Genomic DNA, 21,212 nt, shown 5'->3' on the forward strand with positions numbered 1-21,212 from the left:
GTTTATGTATAGCGGGAAAGAAACAAGAAACCAAAAAAAAATATTTTATCTGGCTATCGTAAACGTATCACGAAAGGGCAACAGGCTTTATGAAAAAATATGATATTAGGTAGAAGTGAACCTATATGTACATTCCGTAATAAATGATGAATGAAATGCGCTGAAAGAAGCCGGCCTAATAAATCTAGGAATAACACGGTCCTCGTCGAAAGAAGAACGAGAATAAAAGAAAATCTGAAGAACTCGGCTGCCTCGTTCAGCTGCGAGTTTCACGGGATGCTTTGGCCATCCTAAAAACAATAACTTCAACTCTCGCCGGTGGGATGGGGTTCCATTCCCTGGACACACACGCGCGCAGAAATGCAAAAGAAAACAAAGTTTCTCTATTTTCGCAAGCGCGGCTAATATTGTGCTCGAGCCGTAACAACTCATAAAAAATGCACTTAAATCTTCCTCTACTTAAACGTATGGCAATATAGGGGACAGCCTGGCCGTCATCATTCATTCCTCTCTTCGGGGGACAATACGTCTTCTCTTTTTCAGATAATTAGCGAGAATCCTTGCCTACACTATAACGGACACGCACCAAAAGTCCGCGTCTATATGGTATCGGTCTCAACGACTTTCTTGCTAAAGATACCATGGACCAGCAAATTGAAGATTTTTTTATTAAAAGTATTTCTATAATAAAAGTGTTACCTAATTTCTTTTTCTAAGGATACCCATTTTGAAAGTCCAAGTTTGAGATCCACAATATTTATTGTGATAAAATACGCGAAAAAGTAGATTAGTCCATAATTAAAAGGGATAATATAGCTAAATCCTAAACAAATTTGAAGAAATTAAAAAAAAACTAATAACTCGTACCTTTTTTGTCGCGAAACTCGGATCAAATAGATCTTCGAGTAATAAACTAAATTAAAAATAAATAAAATAGCCAGAAATTCCAACGGTAGACCGGTTTCGTTCTATTTGGAACTCATCAGTACCGTGCGGGAAATCTGGCTGGCGACTGTCAAATCTAAAGGAGAAACTAAGCCTAAACATTAAAAATTTCAAAACGCGTTGCATATAGCAACGGAAAGCCGAAAAGGGGGGAGTGTGGTGGAGAATATTTATTTGTTGTAGTTAGTTATTTTTTAAGTATTTTAGAATATATTCGAGATAAAGATTTAGAAAGTTCAAGTTCAAAATCGATTTTTTTAAAACAACATGATTTTATTATAAGATTTTAGAATAATTTCTAGATAAAGATAAGGAAGGTTATATCACCTTATCCAAGTTCGAGATCACCTGATTTATAATAGTTAGTTATTAATATAAAGTTTTAGAATATTTTCGTGATGAAGATTTTGAAAGTCCAAGTTCGAGATCAACTTATCCAAATTCGAGATCATCCAATTAAATCATTTTATTATTATACAAATTTTGAAGGTTGCAATCACCTTCTCCCAGTTTGAGATCACCATATTTATAGTAGTTATTTTATATTAAAATATTTTAAAATGTTTTAGAGATAAAGAGTTTGAATTAATGGCTTCAAAAGTCGCTTGATGACTTAGGCCTTAGGTGGTGCCTTGGGTATTAGCCTAGCTGATTATTATTATTTATTATTAAGTCCATGTTCAAGATCGACTTTTTCAAAGTAACATGTTATTTTTTTTAAGATTTTAGAAAATTTTCGAGATTAAGATTTTGAAGGTCGAGATCAGCAGTTTGAAGCTAAAAAATCGCCCTGTTATAATAGACCCTTCCATTAATTATTTTGATAACGATTTCCCCTTAACCAAACTGAATATTTTCTGAAACTTGGGATTAAATTGATTGTATATCTTAGGTAAATTAAAGGGGAACGGCCAAGCTTTTCCAAATATGGCCTTATTTCCGTATCAGAAGATTAACAAGACGTTCAATATACTAACACGAGCCTTTTTTTGTCTAGAAAAATAGCTTTTGGCCCAAAAAGTTGAAACGAAAAATAACGCCAGGTGTTTAGGTTTGAATTTTCGCCGCCATCTTAGGGGCTGCCGCCAGCGCCCCTAACCCCGTATAAGCGATTTGCGAACTATCCTAACTTTTAAAATCGCGCAATTTAGGCTTAGGTCTCTAATAACTGGAACGCGCCGCGCGTGGAAAACAAATTTTTGCGTCTTCAGCAGCGCGCGAATTTACGTTGTTTTTTCTGTCTCACCGACTTCTCACCAGGTGTCGCGGTGGACGCGCGCTTTTCGATTTACCGAAATTTCTTTATTTTATTAAAATTTAACCACTCAATATTTTTTGATGCGGTTTTCGCCATAAATTTTAGTTTTTAATGGGCTATAGGGCTATCTAACTGGTTAAAGCTCGACTGTTCCCCTTTATATTTATACAATCAAATAGTTCTCTAAACATAACATATTTCAGCCTGGTGTAGGATGAGAAAAAAGGTATAAATTTGGATTTCTTAGTAAATAGAACAATTTTTAAAGTGGTTAACGCATCTTTAAAATTAAACTCGATACCGTAGTGATCCTTAAATAAATTGACCTTTGTTAACTCTAAAGGAAGTATGAACCAAATCAAAAATCGTTCGCTAACACCCGCACGATTTGTTATTACAGTTACTAGCGCCAATCATCTCTACGTTCTGTAAAACCAGGTGGAAGGTATGTGGAATTCGTTGAACCACCATAAACATAGAAGTTAAAGACATTATAACCCGGCCACCTGAATTAATGGCTTCAAAAGTCGCTTGATGACTTAAGCCTAAGGTGGTGTCTTGGGTATTAGCCTAGCTGATTATTATAATTAATTGCAAAATAGTTACGTATTGTGTTAAGATGGCGGTTCTGTTTCATTCAGAGCTAAGTATTACTCTATGATTTTCTAAACATGTAAACTTGTACATTCTCAGTAACATACAAACGTTATTGCTCCGGAAAAAAATTCAAAATCTGAATAAACGTTAAATAAAAATGTTCAGCCAAAGGTTCAGAATTTTATTTAATCGTTATTAAGTTTAACTGCTAAAACTACAGAATCCGATGGAATCACGATTTAAATTATCCATTCAATTATTATTATAGCTACAGAAAAAAATTAATAGTGATTAAATGTTATAAGGCAAAACTACAGAATCCGATTTAATCATGATTGACAATTATTAACCAAAGCTACAGAATCCAATTTAATCGTCATTTAAAATAATTAGATAAAGCTACAAAATCTAAATTATTCATGATTGACAATTATTAACCAAAGCTACAGAATTCGGTGTAATTATAATTAAAAATTATTAGCCAAAAAGTACAGAATCCGATTTAATGGTGATTAAAAATATAAGTCAGAGGTACAGAATCCAATTTAAACATGACTAAATTATGTCATTTAAAGCTACAAAATCTGATTTTACCGTGATTAAAGATAATCAGCTATAAAGCTACAAAATACTATTTTTATTATAATAAAACATTATCAGCCAAAGCTACAGAATTCAATTTAAAAATTAAATTATCAGTCAAAAATACAGAATCCGATTTAAATATGATTAAACATTATTATTCAAAGCTATATAATCCGATTTAAACATCAAAACAAATTGTCAGAACAAGCTACATAATCACTTGAGTAACCTGCCTCACGATGTAACGTACGTTTCGTTACGTCATTTGATCCTTTAAACCATCATCTAAACGATTTAATATAAAATTTTAATCTAATGAGGTTTTTACGCTACTTAACTAAATAAATTATTATTCCAAACTCGAATTACAACGTAGCTACCTCAGGGGTCTAAGAATTAAGAATTCTTTTCTTGGAGAGTTCTATATTCACGTAATACGTGTCATTAGTAGTTGTGCCTCTCACGCGATATTAAAATATGGCTTTTTATTACTTTCTCCGTCGAAAGAGAGAGGGCGCCATTGTCGCTCGGGACCTTCGCTTCTCGATTTTCATTCGCGTCTTCTTAATAAGTGTCGCGTGACCGATTACATTAAGCGAATAAAACTCGGAGCGCATACCGTCACTCTATTCTCGTTCTCTCTAATGTCATTATTATCGAAACCCAACCAAAAGCGTCTACAGAGAGATTAAATAGATACCGAGTTAAAAGATAAAGTCTAAATATTTGACTTCATTTTTCCAATTTTTCATACTTATCTTTTATAGTTTTTACTTATTTTTGCAGTATTAGCCGTTGTTGAGTCGATCCGAGGGCACCATGGTTTTATTTTAAATGGGTATTTGATCGAGTTCTTCGGTTTCCCCAGTGCCGTATTAACCCATGGCCTCTTAACATCCCCTCCCCCTTGTGATGCATGGGTAGAAATCTTTTTATAGCGGGAAAAATGTGTAAATCGTATAAAACAACCATTAAGTTCATTGCCATGATGCGCATTTTCAACAAAATATTTTTATTCTCTCTTCGCAACAGTTGTTATTTTAATAATTTAATGTGTTTTAAGGCGTAGGGTTAGTCACCTTCTTTATAATTTTAAGCCACGGATGCCTTAGAAAATGCCCTTCTATTACGGGTGTAGTTCCAATTCTTTGTCGCTATCGGGTATAATTAGGAGTGTCTGAAGAGGTTTTTTGAATTACAATTATTTGGTTAAACAAAATTGACAATACATTGCGTGTGACTGTATCCACGGTGTCTTGTGTTTTCTACGTGCACCACATCCTGAAGTTTGACCCCTGGACTATAAAACCTTGCCGGGGCCCCTTCTAGTGATTTTATTTTATAACTCTTCGAGCATAAGGAGGACTCGTAGAAATTCTAAAATTCATCCCGAGTTCCCGACATAGCCGATAGAGAGTTTCAGCAAATCCATTTCTAGGCGTTTCCGCGAACGTCAACCAATCTCCAGAACGTTGCAGACGTTCGCGTAAACTCATGGAAATAGGTTTGCTGAAACTCTTGTAGCAACCAATTCTTTAAATATAATTTTGTTAGTAGTTCCCCAGATATTTTTCACACCATTTAAAAGTTTTCAAAATTTTACTTTCCCACGAATTCAACCCTGCGTTCTTCTTATTGATAGATGGGGTTTTTCTGGGTCGTCTCGGCTCACGATGCTGGTCATCGTTGCCGGGGGGGTTCGTGAGAAGCTCTCTGCCTTCTTCAAAGTGGACCGCTCTCGCCTGTCAAAGGTGACGCGCGGTTCACGGGAAGGGGGTGTCCTGGGAATCCTTGTTTCCAAAGGTATCCTTAGTTCCCCTCTCCGTTGTTTTCTCTCTTTACAGTTCTCTCACTTTTGGGATTAGCGAGTCCCTGACTTCTTGATTTAACCCCTTCGCGAACCCTGTCTCTCTTTTTCCCCAGCTCCACTATTTTATTGTCGGTCCGAATTGAGGGTTGCCAATTACCAAGTTCCGAGAATTTATCTATTGTACAGTATTTCTTAAAGTGTCATATTTATAGTGTAATGTTGGCGCCAGATTTGACAATATTCTAACCAAAGATTTATGAGGACCGCAACGGCGGACACTTTGTGTTTCACCGACTTTGGGAACAAAGTTATCACAATGAGCGACAGGACGCTATGGTCGTGATTGGAGGAATCCATCCAGTGAATCTGGAAACTAGGTCACCGATTGGGTGAAAGGTTACCAACATCACGAACCACGTGATCTGGTTCGGAACAAAACCAGGGAGTTGTTGGATTTTCAAGAGAGTTCCCGGCTGGGTCTCACCTTGTCTCGAAAGGTGAGGATAACTGAGCCCCCAAAAGCCGGAAGTTCAGAAAATAAAAGAGAGTGATGAACAACCCCGACCGCGAAGTGCGGAAAAAGTAAACGGTCTCGCGGGGCTAGATAAGTTCATGGTCGGAATGGCCAGATCGTAGTGAATGTGCGCGTATCCCATGGAACCAAGAGGTACGGATAAGGACGCCAATAAGTATGGACCTCCAACACGGACCAATCATATAAGTATTTAATTATTCCTCAGAGTGGCTACGGCGCTCAGACAATCTTAGTTTAATAATGTTGCGATTTGCTTTGGTTATTGTCAAAGTATTATACTGTTTCTTTTTATTTGTTTAACCTATTCTAATGACTGTAATTGCTTGTTTTATTTTATTCTCCCTAATTAAACGTTAACTTCTAATATTTGTAAATCTACCACATGTCAATCCTCAATTTAATTATAAGCATACCCCTAGACACCCTATGCAACCTCGCTAACCCCACCAGTAAAGTTACGCAAGAGGGAGGACCACGTAGTTGAAGTGAATGTAGGTTTGGTCGCCGGGTTTCCTTTAGGTTAGGAATAGCGACTTGGGTTTAAAAGTAAATCCCCTACACTCTATTCTCCCGAAGTTTAAATAAACGCTTTCTTGGTAATCGAAATTACTTGATCAAAGTTTTAAAATCTTTAAAAGTAGAAATAAAATATAGATAAAACCCGTGCAATCTTTTAGATTGGTCAGAAATTACGTGTTTTCTTGTAGATTGAGGCTAAATAGGTGTTTCCATAAAATAAAGCAATACAAAATTAAAAGTATAAAATGCTTTTCTGCCTCACGAGTTTTGTAGAACTTCATTGGCACGCGTGTTTCGCACGTGGACTTTGAAATCCAAAATCTTTATCGACTGCAGCGCGTGCTATCTTCCATAGTTAGGTGGTTTATTTTCGCTTGTTCCGGAATTTCGGAGTAGGGTTAGAAGAGTAATTCTATGACGTCATTTTACTCCGATGCTGTTGCGGCGAATAGTTGGAAACGGAGTAGACATGTTTTTCCGAAATGGCTGCCTGTGGTATTTTTAGCAGATATATTTTGGCTAGCAGACGACAAAATCCGATTTTATCCTTTACATCTCCTTTTCAGAAGTAGTAAAAGAGTAGCCCTAATACTCCGGAACAAGCGAATAGTTCATGGGGTTGTGTAATTCTCATTCCCGGAACAGGCGAATAAAATGTTTTAGGTTAAAAAGAGTCCACTTTTAGTCCGAGTACAATCGAAGAGAAACCACCTACTATAGCTAGTGACGTAGAAAAAAAGTGGCCTCCCGTATTCTATTGAAACACCTATTGTGAAGAGTCTATACACTCTTTTACGAAGTCGGCCATTTCATTACAGGCCTAATTTAAAATAGTACAGGCAAGGGCGCCTGCACGTGCTCATCAGCTCGAGATGTCGCGTGCAATTAACCGCGTGAAGCGGCCTTGCATGCACTATTTGAAATCAGACCTGTAATAAAATGGCAGCTCTCAAAAATAAGGATATAAAAGAGTGTATAAGACTCGTTTTTATAGTACGCTGTTAATCTCTCTACTTATGTAGACCAGTTCACAAAATTCCTTGAAAATAAACCCACGATGCCCCTAGATTTTCACGCTTTAAGTTATAATGGAGCCAATGAAACCTTTTTGCCGGGAAGGGAATAACTACTTACTGATTTAAAAAAACTTATATTACCAGCTGATTCATATTATCAAATGACTATGTTGAGATAATTTTGGGCGTTACTCCTGCAATACTCCTCACACTCTAACAGTAGACTCCTCCCCCTTAAAAAATGACAGAAGCTCGGTATTTCATTGGTTCCCTAAAACAGACGTCTTCCAACGCGACTGATGCACACGGCTGTGACGTATTTACTTCCCCCCTCTCGTACAGAGGGCAAATTCGACTATGGTGTTCGCATATGTTTTCAAACAAGTACTTCACCCTAAGTATAAATAAATACACACTTGTTTAATAATATAAACCAAAGTTCTGCACAGAAACGGCTTTTGTAAACGTTTGAGACTGTTTACGAAATCTGGTAACACTTCGGTTGTTTAAAAATAAATATATAATTTCGTTACCCTGTAAAAGTATCTTCCTAATGAACGCGTAGCCTTCCTTCTTGACACTTGGTCTTAAATTCAGCTCTAATAATCTAGACTGTGCACAACGGCTACATTCAATGGAACCCGTTCGGCAAAGATAGGAATAAGTTCGAAAAGTGAAAGTGCGTTCTACGTCACAAGATGCTGTATTGACGCTGCCCTTTCTTTTCTGACGAAAAAACGTGGGCCTCTTTTTCTCTAGGCAGCTTATGACGTCCAAAGAGGCTTTCATCCCACCCCAGAGGAAAGGTAAGGTAAGCCACTGCCCCTTCTTTTCGTAGCGTCTGACGAAACCACGCGGGCCTCTCTTTTTTCTAGGCAGCTTATGACGTCAAAAGAGGCTTTCATCCCACCCCAGAGGAAAGGCCAGGTAAGTCATGATATATCTTTTAAATGTGAATGAGTACTCAAATTATGAAAATTAGCGAAGACATTTTGGGGATAATTTTCAACTTTCTTACAATTCTACTGAAATATCTTAAATGGATAATATAAACTGATAATATGAAACGGAAACATAATACTTTTTTCAGCTTTTGGAAATGAAAAAAACATCAAATTTTTTATAGGTTTTATTACTCTATTATTAGGCTTTATATTGTTTCATTAAACGCTACGATCAATACAAACGAAATTATACTTGAATAATTAGTTACCTGAGATACCGTCGTACGTCCACCACTCTTCCCAGTTGGCCGAGATCACTGACAAGAAAAAGAAACAGTTAGTACGCTTTCAAAGTACCCACTCAATTTTAATGCTAAACTAGTGATACAAATATTGATTATCTAACGCTAAAAGATTTGCCGCCAAATAAACCAAAATAGTTGAGTGAATAACTCGCAAACACACAAAATCCTTAGTATGTAATTTCCTTATCTTCAGTTTCTGCTATACACCACCTGTCGTAGATGTCGCCACTATATATATATATATATTGAAGTGACGTCTTAAGATTAACGTTTGCGCAACCACACAGGCGTAGCGTGGGTGGTATTAAAAGAGGGTGTTTATCAGAAAGGTTTTGAAAAAATCTCTATCTACGTCACCTCACTAAAGGTCAATTTTTCTTTTGCGATAACGTCTTATATTTTTATATTATTTTCATTGAATTTTATTCACATTTGGAATTTTTTTCTAGCAGTCAGACATTTTCCAATTGGAGTCCGTCAAAAGAAACCTCAATTACTGACTTATTTGCAAAACCTGCACACGATTTCTGTGTAGGAAAAAATATATATGGATTTTTAATGCAAATTCGTGGTATTACTGTAACTAAAATATAAATAGTGAATACGTGGTGAAAGTTTATAAAGAAAGAAATACAATATTCAATCAATAATGATACCGCATGAAGGATTTAAATATTAGGTTTTTTACTGAAAAGTACAAGCGAGGGGCGTACCACTTGCAGTAATCGCAGTACACTCTCCATGAAATGATAAGGACAATCACCCTGCAATCACTCCGTTATCACCGTAATCATTATCAGCACTGTAACCGTTAGCGGATTACATTACATGGTGTACATGTACGGAAAAATTTCCAAAAAAATTGTTATATTTTATCTACGTAAACTTAAAAAAAAATAAACTTCTTAATGGTTATATTATATATATCTCACTGTACTAAGAGTATTACCTAACTGATTACAGATTTCGTAAGCCTGTCGTCTTTTCGGCTTTAGAGGAACCTGGGCACAGTTCACTGATACCGCGCAAGAACGAGGAACATTTAAGGAGGGGCTTTCATATTAGACTTTTCAACCCCTTCTACGTCATCCGCGCAACGCTAATATAAGTAGACCGCCAGGAAAACCGATAACAGGATATCCTTCAGTCAAGACAATTTGTATAAGTCCTACCTTTTTCGGATTTAAGTTTCCACGGGGTCTATGGGAGCACGCCTTATTTTGTTTTGTTGCAGGGACAGTTGTGAACGCGCACGGATCTAAAATGCTTATAGCCTTCAAATTCAGTATTTCAGTTACCTGTATTTTATACAATTCTATATACACATTTCACCTATTTTGGAAAATTCGATACCTCTCCTCAGATTTCGGATATCTGTCGAGATTTTCAGTGGTTAGTAACCATATAAGCCAGTTTCAAACAGAAAACGTATGAAATGGTTAGAATATTAATAATAATTAGAAGGGTTTTAAAGTTGCTGAGGTCCTTTTATTCCTTTATCAAGAATTGGCCGATTAAGAAGAGTTCTTAAAATGTACTAACGCCAATTCGCCAAATTCATATGAAACAAAATAAATATATTTCCAACTATCTGCAAGTATCTAAATTGACGTAAAACCAATTGACTACCCACGTCATCGTGTGTTAACTACAGAATCGTATTACGTCAAAATTATTAATACTTATTAGTTACGTTTTTAGCGGAAGTACAATTCGATTAAGGAGAACACTACCGATGATTATTTTATTTTTGATTCGTGTTAAAGGACTTCATGTTTTACGAAACTAAGGTAATGTATTCTCAGCTTGGGCTAGAACAGATTTTATAATAACGTTTCAAATAACGTTCCAAACTTTTTAAACATGTCAGTACAACTAAATTTAAAATTTATGCCATTTTTCTACGATTTTTGAATGGAAAATGGAATGAGGTTTTAAGTTTGAAAAAAATTAAAGCTTTTATAGGTTTTAATTAAGGGAATTAATATTTTTTTAAATTATATTCAAAAGGCATTTTAAGAACAATTTTTAAACCCGGCTATAACCATCGTTTCATATACTTATATCACCTAATAAATTACTCCTATTATTAAATTTGCTTACTTTGCGACGAAGATCTAATTCGCCTCGCGAAAAGAGAAGTTAGTTTATCCCAACTTGTCAATACAGCGCGAAGCTGAGAGAGTTCTTACCCCATCTAATGGCAGAAACCTTTACTAAACGTTCCTTGGGTTTCACTTTATTACTCGTGAAAAATAAATTAATGTTGCATTTTAGCTAAGCTGGCTTATAATTTCTAAAAATCACAGTGGGCAAAGCTACTTCTGTAGGACGATCATATTGTATTCTTTTCACTTCTTTTCCTCCCTACGTCAATAAACGGGAAATATTTCCTGCCCCCATCACTAAAAAGGACTAAAAACTCATAGCTGACTATTTTCTTTGCCCCTAATAACAGCAAGAGAAATACCTTTTCCTTCTTTAACTTGGAATTTTCAAAATCGCCAGTCAGGTCGATTTTCCACTAACTTATCTTTTTGGTTTTAAAAGTCGCTTGATGACTTAGGCCTATGGTGGTGTCTTGGGTATTAGCCTAGCCTAGCTGATTATGGTGGAAAGAGCGTTTTTCAAATTAATAAAATATTGCCAATGACATATTTACACAATCAATGATATATTAATATTTTAATGCAATAAATTTTTAAATAAATAAATAATTAAGTAATAAAGGTCTCGCCTGGTGTATTTCATAACCCGAATTAAAAATGTATTCCCAAATTTATGCACCTTTTAACGCTCCAACAAATGCGAAAAATGGTTAAATTATATTATGATTAAAATTCTGCCCAAAATATAAGCAAGGCGGCATTGATTAGAGACAAACAGGGTATAATTAAATCAAAGTACCTTCCTATAAAAGAATAAGTTGAATATAGAAAATAAAAATTTATCGACTCGAATAACCGATAAAGTTTTTATATTCAGAAAGTGTAGCAGAAAGCGGTGTGTTTTATCGAATGGCAGAGGTGACGGTTAAAATTCGAAGGGGCGAGAGTAATCGATAACGGGTCTTTTTACTATGATTTATTAATAAGGTTTTAAGTTGGGTCTCTCACATCGCGTATTATATCGGTTTGGCCGTGATCACGGAAGAATATCATTTGTTCCGCGCAAATAGCATTAAATACTTTATGCGTTAAAAATATCCTGACATATTGAATTGTTTCATCGCCAACTAAAACACGAACTCTCTACAAATCACGCCTCGACTGGCGAATTACAATTGCAAATTAAGCAAAAAATGCAGCGCTAAATACATAGCATAAATGCTAAAAGGAACTAATTTAACGATACGAACACCTATAGTAAAGAACGAAAGGTTAGAAAGCGCATTCTTAAAAATGTCACGGAAAAGGAAACTGAAAAAATGTATTATTATCAGTTAATAATATATATCTTAGAGAATAGTATCCACCTAGGCAATAGTAATGAAACACGCACCTTCGCTGGGTTGACGCCGATTACGTTGGGCGCGAATTACCCGCCAAATAGCGAATTTTTAACCTATTGATCAACCATATTTTCCTTAAAAAATAGTTTAAGAAAATTAATATATGACGATCTTCATCTCGCACTATTTTATCTTCCTGAACGGGTGCTCGCGTAGGTACATGTTTCAAGCGAATAACATTATCAAAATTAGCACATGAATACTTCGTAAAAGAGATAGTTGATAGATTTCTGGAAATGTGTACATAATTTAAATTCCATTAATAGTCGGTTCGGCGGTCAAAATAATTTAAAACACATTGTGAATATTTAGTAACTTTTTCTGTTTCTAGATGGGGTCAGAACATGCACAGTTGTGTCCAGTTTTAAGGTGCGTTTGCCTCAATAATTACACCATTAGTTACACCATACTCATGATTCAGATATTTTTACCGGGGGAGTTTTCGTTCTGGTTTACCCAAAAGTAGTTAATACATTTCTTAGGTCGGTGGGCCTTTGCTTAGGTGCTTTCTTAACTAGAAGTCTAGAACCTTTTTCTTTCTCGGAGGGACCCTCAAGAGTCTGTTTGTCCTCCAATACACTTTGGAATGGACGATGATCAACACGTGATTCAGGATAAACCAGTGAAGGTTTGTTTATGGTTCGTTTGGTTCGTTGATGTCGAACACGTGACCCGTTGATGACCGGGGTACAGTAGCGGCGCTAAGGGTGGGCTGAAGTGGGCTTTAGCCCCCCTGCATTTCTGAGAGGGGCCACATATTTATATTAAAGGGGTCACAAATTTATAATTAAGAGGCCACATATTTTAATTTATGAATTTTCTTTATCTCTAGAAATTTGTTTTATTGCCTTTCAAAATCACTCAATAAGATAGTAGACCATAAACAGATAGATTCGGGAGGACGGGAGCGGAAATTGAGAGAAAGTTGAATGGACAATAGAAAGAAAAGAAAGGAAATTTATGGAAATACCCCGGGCATGTACGTGTCCCCTCCAGGTCGGATACAAGGTCATATAGGGGTCCAGTAAACCCGATGAGAGCCGCAACAAGAAAACGACCTTGCTCTTCTCGCTTCCTGAAAAATGTATAAGGGGTTACTAAATTTGTAAAATGGAGTGAAGCTACACTCCATGGTTGTAAGGGCCACAAAATTCTTAGGGGCCACAAAATAATTAACCCACCTGTGAAAAAACCTTAGCGCCGCTACTGCCGGGGTAGTAGAGTTCTTCTTGAAATTCCCTCACACATTTATACCAGTTGGGCAATACCATAGAGGGGTTGAAGAAAATATATTTGTATGGATACAGGGGACGTTCACAAAGTATCAAACTAAATATATAATCTAGAACTAAATTATCTCCTATGGCTTTGTTTTCGAGGCAAATAAAAAACATGTTAGGTTAACGGTAATAGCTAGTGCAGGGAGCAGGGTTTTAAAAAACCCAGACCCATCGGGTTTTATTGGGTTTTTTTGGTTTTATTAAAATTTAGGCTAACAAGTTAACATTACAAAAATCGATGTATTTCGACTCGCGCTATTAATATAAGTTAAAGGGGGACGGCCAAGCTTTTCCAAATATGGCCTTACTTCCGTATCAAAAGATAAACAAGACGTTCAATATACTAACACGTACCTTTTTTTGCCTTGAAAAAATAGCTTTTGGCCCAAAAAGTTGAAACGAAAAATAACGCCAGGTGTTTGGGTTTTAATTTTCGCCGCAATCTTAGGGGCTGCCGCCAGAGCCCCTAACCCGTATGAGCGATTTGCGAACTATCCTAACTTTTAAAATCGCGCAATTTAGGCTTTTACGTTGTTTTTCTGTCTCACCGACTTCTCACAAGGTGTCGCGGCGGACGCGCGCTTTTCGATTTCCCGAAATTTCTCTATTTTATAAAAAATTAACCCGTCAATATTTTTTGATGCGGTTTTCGCCATAATTTTTAGTTTTTAATGAGCTATAGGACTATCTAACTGGTTAAAGCTTGACCGTTCCCCTTTAAGACATTTCTAGTAAAAAGGTTTATATATTTTTTAAATAAATACGAATAAACATTTGTTACAACTAAAATAAGTGTGAACTGAGTCTTTATTATATAAAAAAACCACCCAATTTTTTAAAAAAAGTGTTTTTTTTAAGTGGGTTTTATAATGTGGTTTTTTTTTAAGTAGGTCGTACCCAAGAAAACCCGCTGAAAGTCGAGTGATTCCTTGAAGAATTACCACGCCTCCTTCCGCCTTCGCTCAAGTAAACCTTTATTATTCCTGCCGGTAAAGAGGAAGACACGATTGGATGCTCTCTCCTTGTATGCGGAGAAATTCCTTCCGGAATCATGAAAACTGAGATGCTGCTACTGCATTCTCGGTAATATATACTATTTAATATACGTATCCAACCCCAAACATTTTCCAAACAAGGTTAATGTAATATGAAAAATATTTGGTTTTTTGTTGGTCCCCTTAGATTTAGGTATAACCTCTATGAATATGCAAAGAGTTTATCAAAGATAACCTCACAAAAACCAATATATTCTATTATGTCCTCAACTGCTGGAAAACCGAAATAAAATTGTGATAAATCGTTGCTTTTGGAGGTTTTCCTTTTAGTCCGGCACATCATAGATGTCGAATGAATAATGCTCTAATTTTAAGGTAGATGTTCTCTTGGCTAACTACAAACTGGCTCTCAGGGTACAGAGGGAGAGAATAAGCAGGGCTTTTCGCTTTGTCGCTGTCTGTTCTAAGAAAAGTAACATATCTTGGGAAGCTTAAGTTTAAACTTTAAAATGAGAGATAATTTTCCTTGCAGATGGTGCTACAAAACTCTAGGGTATTTCCCTCTTCTATCTAATAACGGCGCGCGACGCAAGCTCGGTGGTATGTGCTAATTAACACATGCCACGTAGAATGCGTGGCGTTGCATTATCAAATATAAACGGGAAAGAACCATTATTAAATGTGGTGTAGCGCCATCTTTTGCATAGTTGGATGAAAAATCTTCCTCATTAAATTATTATCAAATTAATATTAAATTAATATTAATTAAAGATTAAATTAATATTAATTAAAGATTAAATTAATATTAATTAAAGATTAAATTAATATTAAATTAGTATTAAATTAATAAGAAATAATAATAAATTAATATCAAATTAATATCAAATTAATATCAAATTAATATTAATTTGATATTAATTTGATATTAATTTAATATTAATTTGATAATAATTTGATAATAATTATGGAGGAAGATTTTTCATCCAAATGTTCAGATTTCCGAATGTAGATGGCGACATAAACTTGTTCAGATTCGTCCGCTTAAATAAAATGGTCCGTAGAGCTACGTGTACCGAATTTAATAAATAATGAAGATCTTCTTACCTATATTTATGATTCCAATTAACGTAACGCATAGTAACTGAAGCGACGATGAACTCATCGTACTGCAAGTGGATCGAAGCTTGGCCATTGGAAGAAAGCAGCGGGCTATGTGTGAGCCGCTGGATATTCGTCGAACATAGTTTTATCTGGCGTCCTAATTGCCGCTAAGCGAGAGGCTGAGGTCTTGGCCGGCGAACGAGGAAGATGGAGATATTGACGGCTTGATAATGGAAGGGTAATTTAACTGGAATCCATTTATTGAATCTTCTTCGACGATCGAAATTTCCGCTCAGCCTGTTCGTGGCCTCAATGATTCGCGCCCTGCCAAAGAGAGAGACGGAGAACGCTGTTATACATGATACTCATGAAATATTAATGAATCCTTATTGATAAAAAACGAAAGTAATTGACCCAAATATTTTGAATTGCATAGACTTTTCAACGCACCAGGCTTTGTCCCCGTTTTAAAATGCAAAGTAATATTAATAAATTAAAATATGTAATATTTAATTAATGAATTAAAATATATACTATTTAATTAGTAAATTCATATATATAATATTTTATTTATAAATTAAAATATAGTATTCATAAATAATAAATTAAAGTACATAATTCATAAAAAATAAATTAAAATATATAACTCATAATTAATAAATTAAAATATTTAATATATAATTAATAAAATAAAGTATATAATATTTAATAAGTAAATTAAAATATAAAATATTTAAATAACAAATTAAAATAAATAATATGTATAATTAATAAATTAAAATATAAAATATTTAATTAACAAATTAAAATAAATAATATGTATAATTAATAAATTAAAATATAAAATATTTAATTAACAAATTAAAATAAATAATATGTATAATTAATAAATTAAAATATAAAATATTTAATTAACAAATTAAAATAAATAATATGTAAAATTAATAAATTAAAATATAAAATATTTAATTAACAAATTAAAATAAATAATATGTATAATTAATAAATTAAAATATAAAATATTTAATTAACAAATTAAAATAAATAATATTTATAATTAATAAATTAAAATATAAAATATTTAATTAACAAATTAAAATAAATAATATTTATAATTAATAAATTAAAATATAAAATATTTTATTAATAAATTAAAATATTTATATTATTAATAAATTAAAATATATATTTTATTAATAAATTAAAATATATATTTTATTAATAAATTAAAATATATATTTTATTAATAAATTAAAATATATATTTTATTAATAAATTAAAATATATATTTTATTAATAAATTAAAATATATATTTTATTAATAAATTAAAATATATATTTTATTAATAAATTAAAATATATATTTTATTAATAAATTAAAATATATATTTTATTAATAAATTAAAATATATATTTTATTAATAAATTAAAATATATATTTTATATTATATATTATATTATATTTATTAAATATTTATTTCTGTTTAAAGTTTAATTGCTGCGAAGGGTCAAAAATGTGACTTACTGGCTTCGGTATTTTATTTTATAAATAAATAAATCTTTTGAAGGATTTTCAAAATAATATCTATGGGAGGGTAAATTTGGTATTTTGGGTAAGTGAAATTTTATCAAAATTTTCTACGGGATTTAGTGAAATGTCCAACCCCTCGAGGTATTGGCATATATTTTACTTAATTTACTGAATTTTGTCGTATTTATTTTATCACAAATTATTTAGCTAAAAAAGAACACATCTTCAGAATATTACGGAAATGGATCTGACGGCGGGAAAACAGTTATCCAATACAAAACAGAAAACTAATCTGTAACTAGTGAGACTTAACTAATTTAGGCCACGTTATTAAAACTTAATTTTCTTATCTCGATCCGATTGTAAAGCGAAGCACGATACTGTGTTTTAAAGAAATATTCACCAAAAAATTATAATAGGTGGCAAACGGTCATCACGATGTGAAATAGTAAAAAAAGCACTGTTCATTTTCAGCAATAGGAGCCAGCTTTAATTCCAATATTTGGCACTAGGGGGAAATTTGGAACCACTCTTTTGGCGTTAAGGGGGAAGACTACAATGGCCATTGTCTACTTTCGCGCTATTTCAAGCTGAACTCTTGTAATTTTGTATTTTAACTTGTAAAATTAATATTTAAGTGTAGAACAGCCTCTTGTTTAGTGACTAAAATAGTTTTGACAATTTAAAATTTAAAATTAATTAAGTTATAACATTTTAATTCGGACCCCCGGAGTTAAACAAGTTGGGCAAGCGCCCAAACTACGCTTTAGTTAGGACCTTATGTCTCGATAACTATTAATATTAGAATTATCAAAATTATTTTAAGCACTAGAGGAAGGTTCAGCCTAATAAGAAAAATATAATTCAATTACGTAATTGTTAAAACAGAAACGTTCAGCTTGAACGAAAAAGAGGCTTTTACTGTATTCTTCCCCCTTAAGTTTGAAAGCTCTCCCACCCATGGGTACAGGGTTTTCCTCTAGTTCTTCGATTCCCTGTAAAGTTACCAAAACTTTCGAAAAGAAAAAAGAAAATGTTATTTATTAAAAGGAACAAAATGAAGTTAAAAAATATTGGTTTATCTCTAATAAACCTATAATAATCATTTAATATTAAAAGTGAAATTATTCTTCAACAAAATAATAGTTCAACGATTGAAAAACCTAAATCCCTAAGGTCCAATTTAACCCAATTGAAATATTTTTTTCTGAGAGTCTCGAGGCTTTAGGGAAAACTAGGTTGAAACTAACTTTGAATAAAGGGTCTCTTACATAATCAAAACTATTTAAATGTTGGTAACAAGTTTCGGATAACTTTAATAAAAGTGTCCCACAACCGTCAAACTAAGCGATCGCTCTTACAAGCGCGCACAATAAAAGCAATTACAGCAGATATAGATACGCACAATGAGCTGGCTGGCAATCTGTCTCGATATTTATAAAGAATTGATAAACATTGTGAGAGGGCAAAATAGCTTCGCGTTCAATCTAGCAATTTCCCGTCCGCCCAATATGCGCAGGATATTTCAAAGAAGGGATATCGGAAAAATATTCCCAGGTAGATTTTTCGAAAGGCGGGGGGACAACATTGTCTATCCCCCCTCGCCACTCTTATGACAAAACCTAGTAAACGCCAGTTTTGAAATATTTTTGTTACCTCTCCGAGGGGACTTTGAACCCTAGGAGGGGTTATACAACCACCGTGTCTGTCTGTCTGTCTGTCTGTCTGTCTGTCTGTGGGTCTGTCTGTCAGGCCTGCGAACGCGTTCGCATTTTCGGGGCAAAGAGTAATCACTGCGTTCGCATTTTCGGGGCAAAGAGTAATCACTGCGTTCGCATTTTCGGGGCAAAGAGTAATCACTGCGTACGCAGTTTCTTAGAATCAGGGAAAAGGTTTTTCCAAAAGCGCCCTCTTTTTGTCATTGGGTGTAGTATAATTTTTTAATCGGCCGGGATTCGAACGACAGGTGAGCGTTTTACTGAAAATTAAAAACTCTTCCGAGGAGAGGTATATTTTGGCTTGCCAACTTGTTATGAGTGAATTCCAGGTTGATTACTAATTATGCATATATGAAAATAAAATCTTAAAAATCTATTAAATGCAGTTTAACAGGATTTGGTAAATTTGGATATACCACGCCAAAACCATTAATTTTCAATATATACTTTTGACGTAAACAAAAACTCTAGACTAGAGTATACTAACGTAAGTACTTAAAAATAATTTACAACCATTAATGTTAAGCAATTTTAATTGTACCGGTAATCGTTGTTAATTATTTTTTATAATATATATACCGTGTTACGAAATTTACAAGTAATGCTCAAATATTCTAAAACATAAACGAAAGTTATTAATTGATTATTGATTCGTTTAAAAAATCGTAGTTTTTAGCTTTATCATTTGAAACACCTAATTTTAATTTAGATAAAAAATTTGTATAGTTCTCACCGGCTGGTTTCTCGGGTTAAAAACCTTACAAGTACTTGTTTTTCTGTTTGTTGGGGGAGGGGGTTCGATGACTTAGGCTTTCCCCATACATTTGACCTTGCAGAGCTAGTTTTCAAAGCAATCGTTCTTATAGATACTCTAGTATCAGGGCTAACCCCAACCCTCCCACGCGGTTCAATTTCCTAGGTATCGTGGTGAAAACGACCTTAGGTCTGTTGCTACGGGGGTTATAAAATAAAATAGCTTATATTTATTCATTATTTATTTATACTCAGGGAAAGTGACAATGTTGAGACTTAGCTGCTAATCCATAGCTCTAACAATCCAATCAATTAGTATCTCATTGGTTCCCCAAGGCCTACGTATCAACTCAACATAGCCATTCTCCCTAATTATAAATAAATACATTCTTGATTTTAAAGCAAAAATAAAGAAAATGTTTACGCTTTCAATATTGGTTATAAAAAAGAAGAGAGTTCGTTAAATTTGCATATTTAATTAGTTAAAAAAATTCGTGTTTTTTTTTCCTACGACTCTAGATGGCATCATTGTACACCTGACGATGAGACGCGTAGGTAGTCTCGAAACAGCTGTTATGTTTTAAAATAAATGTATTGATTGTGCAATAGTGGTGGGGTGGCGGAGTGATTAGCACTTTCGCCTCGCAGCAAGAGGAGCCGGGTTCGATCCCAGCTTGTGGCACTGGGTGAAAACTCGGAACAACTCCTTCTGCGTTGAGTTTGCAAGTTCTCTCCCCACTGGATTGAGGGGTTTTCCCCCGCGTTCTTCGGTTTCCCCTTCCATAAAAACTGGTCTAGGTTAACGGTAATAGTTAGTGTAGGGAGCTGTTGGCTCGATCTCGTGACATGTAGGGCTTCCCACCACCCTCCTACGCATTGTAACCCGGTCACCTGAATTAAGGGCTTCAAAAGTCGCATGATGACTTAGGCCTAAGGTGGTGCCTTGGGTATTAGACTAGCTGATTATTATTTATTAACTTTTTTATTTACTAAAATTCTGCACGTGAGCTTTTAAAAATTCGTCCTAAGTAGTTAAAATCAATAATATATACAATGATTTAGTCTCCTTTTTTATAACCATAATTAGCATATTGAAATTACGAAAAAGCACCTAAGGCTTAATAGACCATTCTATAAAATACTACTTAAGTTGTTATTTACTTTTGTGTATAGAGGGCAGAAGGTTTGGTCCGATTTTTCATGAACCAGGGAGGCTCAAAAAAGTATTATCCGGCAAACCTGCCAGCTTAGTTGTCTAAATAAATAGTGAATTTTTAATCAAAATCCTACTCATTTCACGGTTATAGTTTTATAAAAACCGTTATAAATAGTTAATTAACTATATCTCATTAATTTTCTAAATAATTAAGTTATGGACTTACTATATTTTTAAATATACTATCTTAACGTAGACTACCTTATCTATATTTTGAAAATCGAGTTTATGGATGACGCTTCAGAAAATATCAATCAAATAGGAATGAGCATAAGCAGAATTTTTAAAACCAAAGAGTAAATAAATTGACTAGTCCTACTGAAGTAGCGCTCTCTTGTCTTTGTGATAGTGTTTGGCCAGTTTAGCTAGGAATTTAAAGAAAGGTCTATTGCAATATTGTAATAAATAAATTAATCAATAAAATACCTCATATATCCAAAATTACCTTTTTGGCGTTTACAAGGTTTTGTCACGGTACAGGCGTACGTCCCCGCTATTAAAGTCCCAAATAGGGTTATTCATAAGCGGCTCTAGAAAATACACGTCGACAACGAGTCCGGGTTTCCGAAGAAGGCGTTCGCGAAGACAGTCCC

At 34.2% G+C, this 21,212-nt stretch overlaps 1 protein-coding gene across 1 annotated transcript in view; it reads right to left on the bottom strand.

The window, feature by feature from the left end:
• LOC149944503 (carbonic anhydrase-related protein 10-like) overlaps positions 1-14,358 on the bottom strand; it is a 56,502-nt gene extending 42,144 nt beyond the window's left edge. Inside the window, exons 1-2 of the mRNA XM_090176374.1 lie at positions 14,247-14,358; positions 8,479-8,526 (exon numbers count right to left, since the gene is read on the bottom strand). Coding sequence (XP_090032500.1) covers positions 8,479-8,526; positions 14,247-14,358 — 160 coding nt within the window. The remainder of the gene's footprint in view (positions 1-8,478; positions 8,527-14,246) is intronic.
• Positions 14,359-21,212: the final 6,854 nt, after the last annotated feature.

The sequence above is a fragment of the Leiobunum rupestre genome, chromosome 5 (assembly GCF_980474605.1).
Source record: "Leiobunum rupestre chromosome 5, qqLeiRupe1.1.hap1, whole genome shotgun sequence".
Classification (NCBI taxonomy): Eukaryota; Metazoa; Arthropoda; class Arachnida; order Opiliones; family Sclerosomatidae; genus Leiobunum; species Leiobunum rupestre.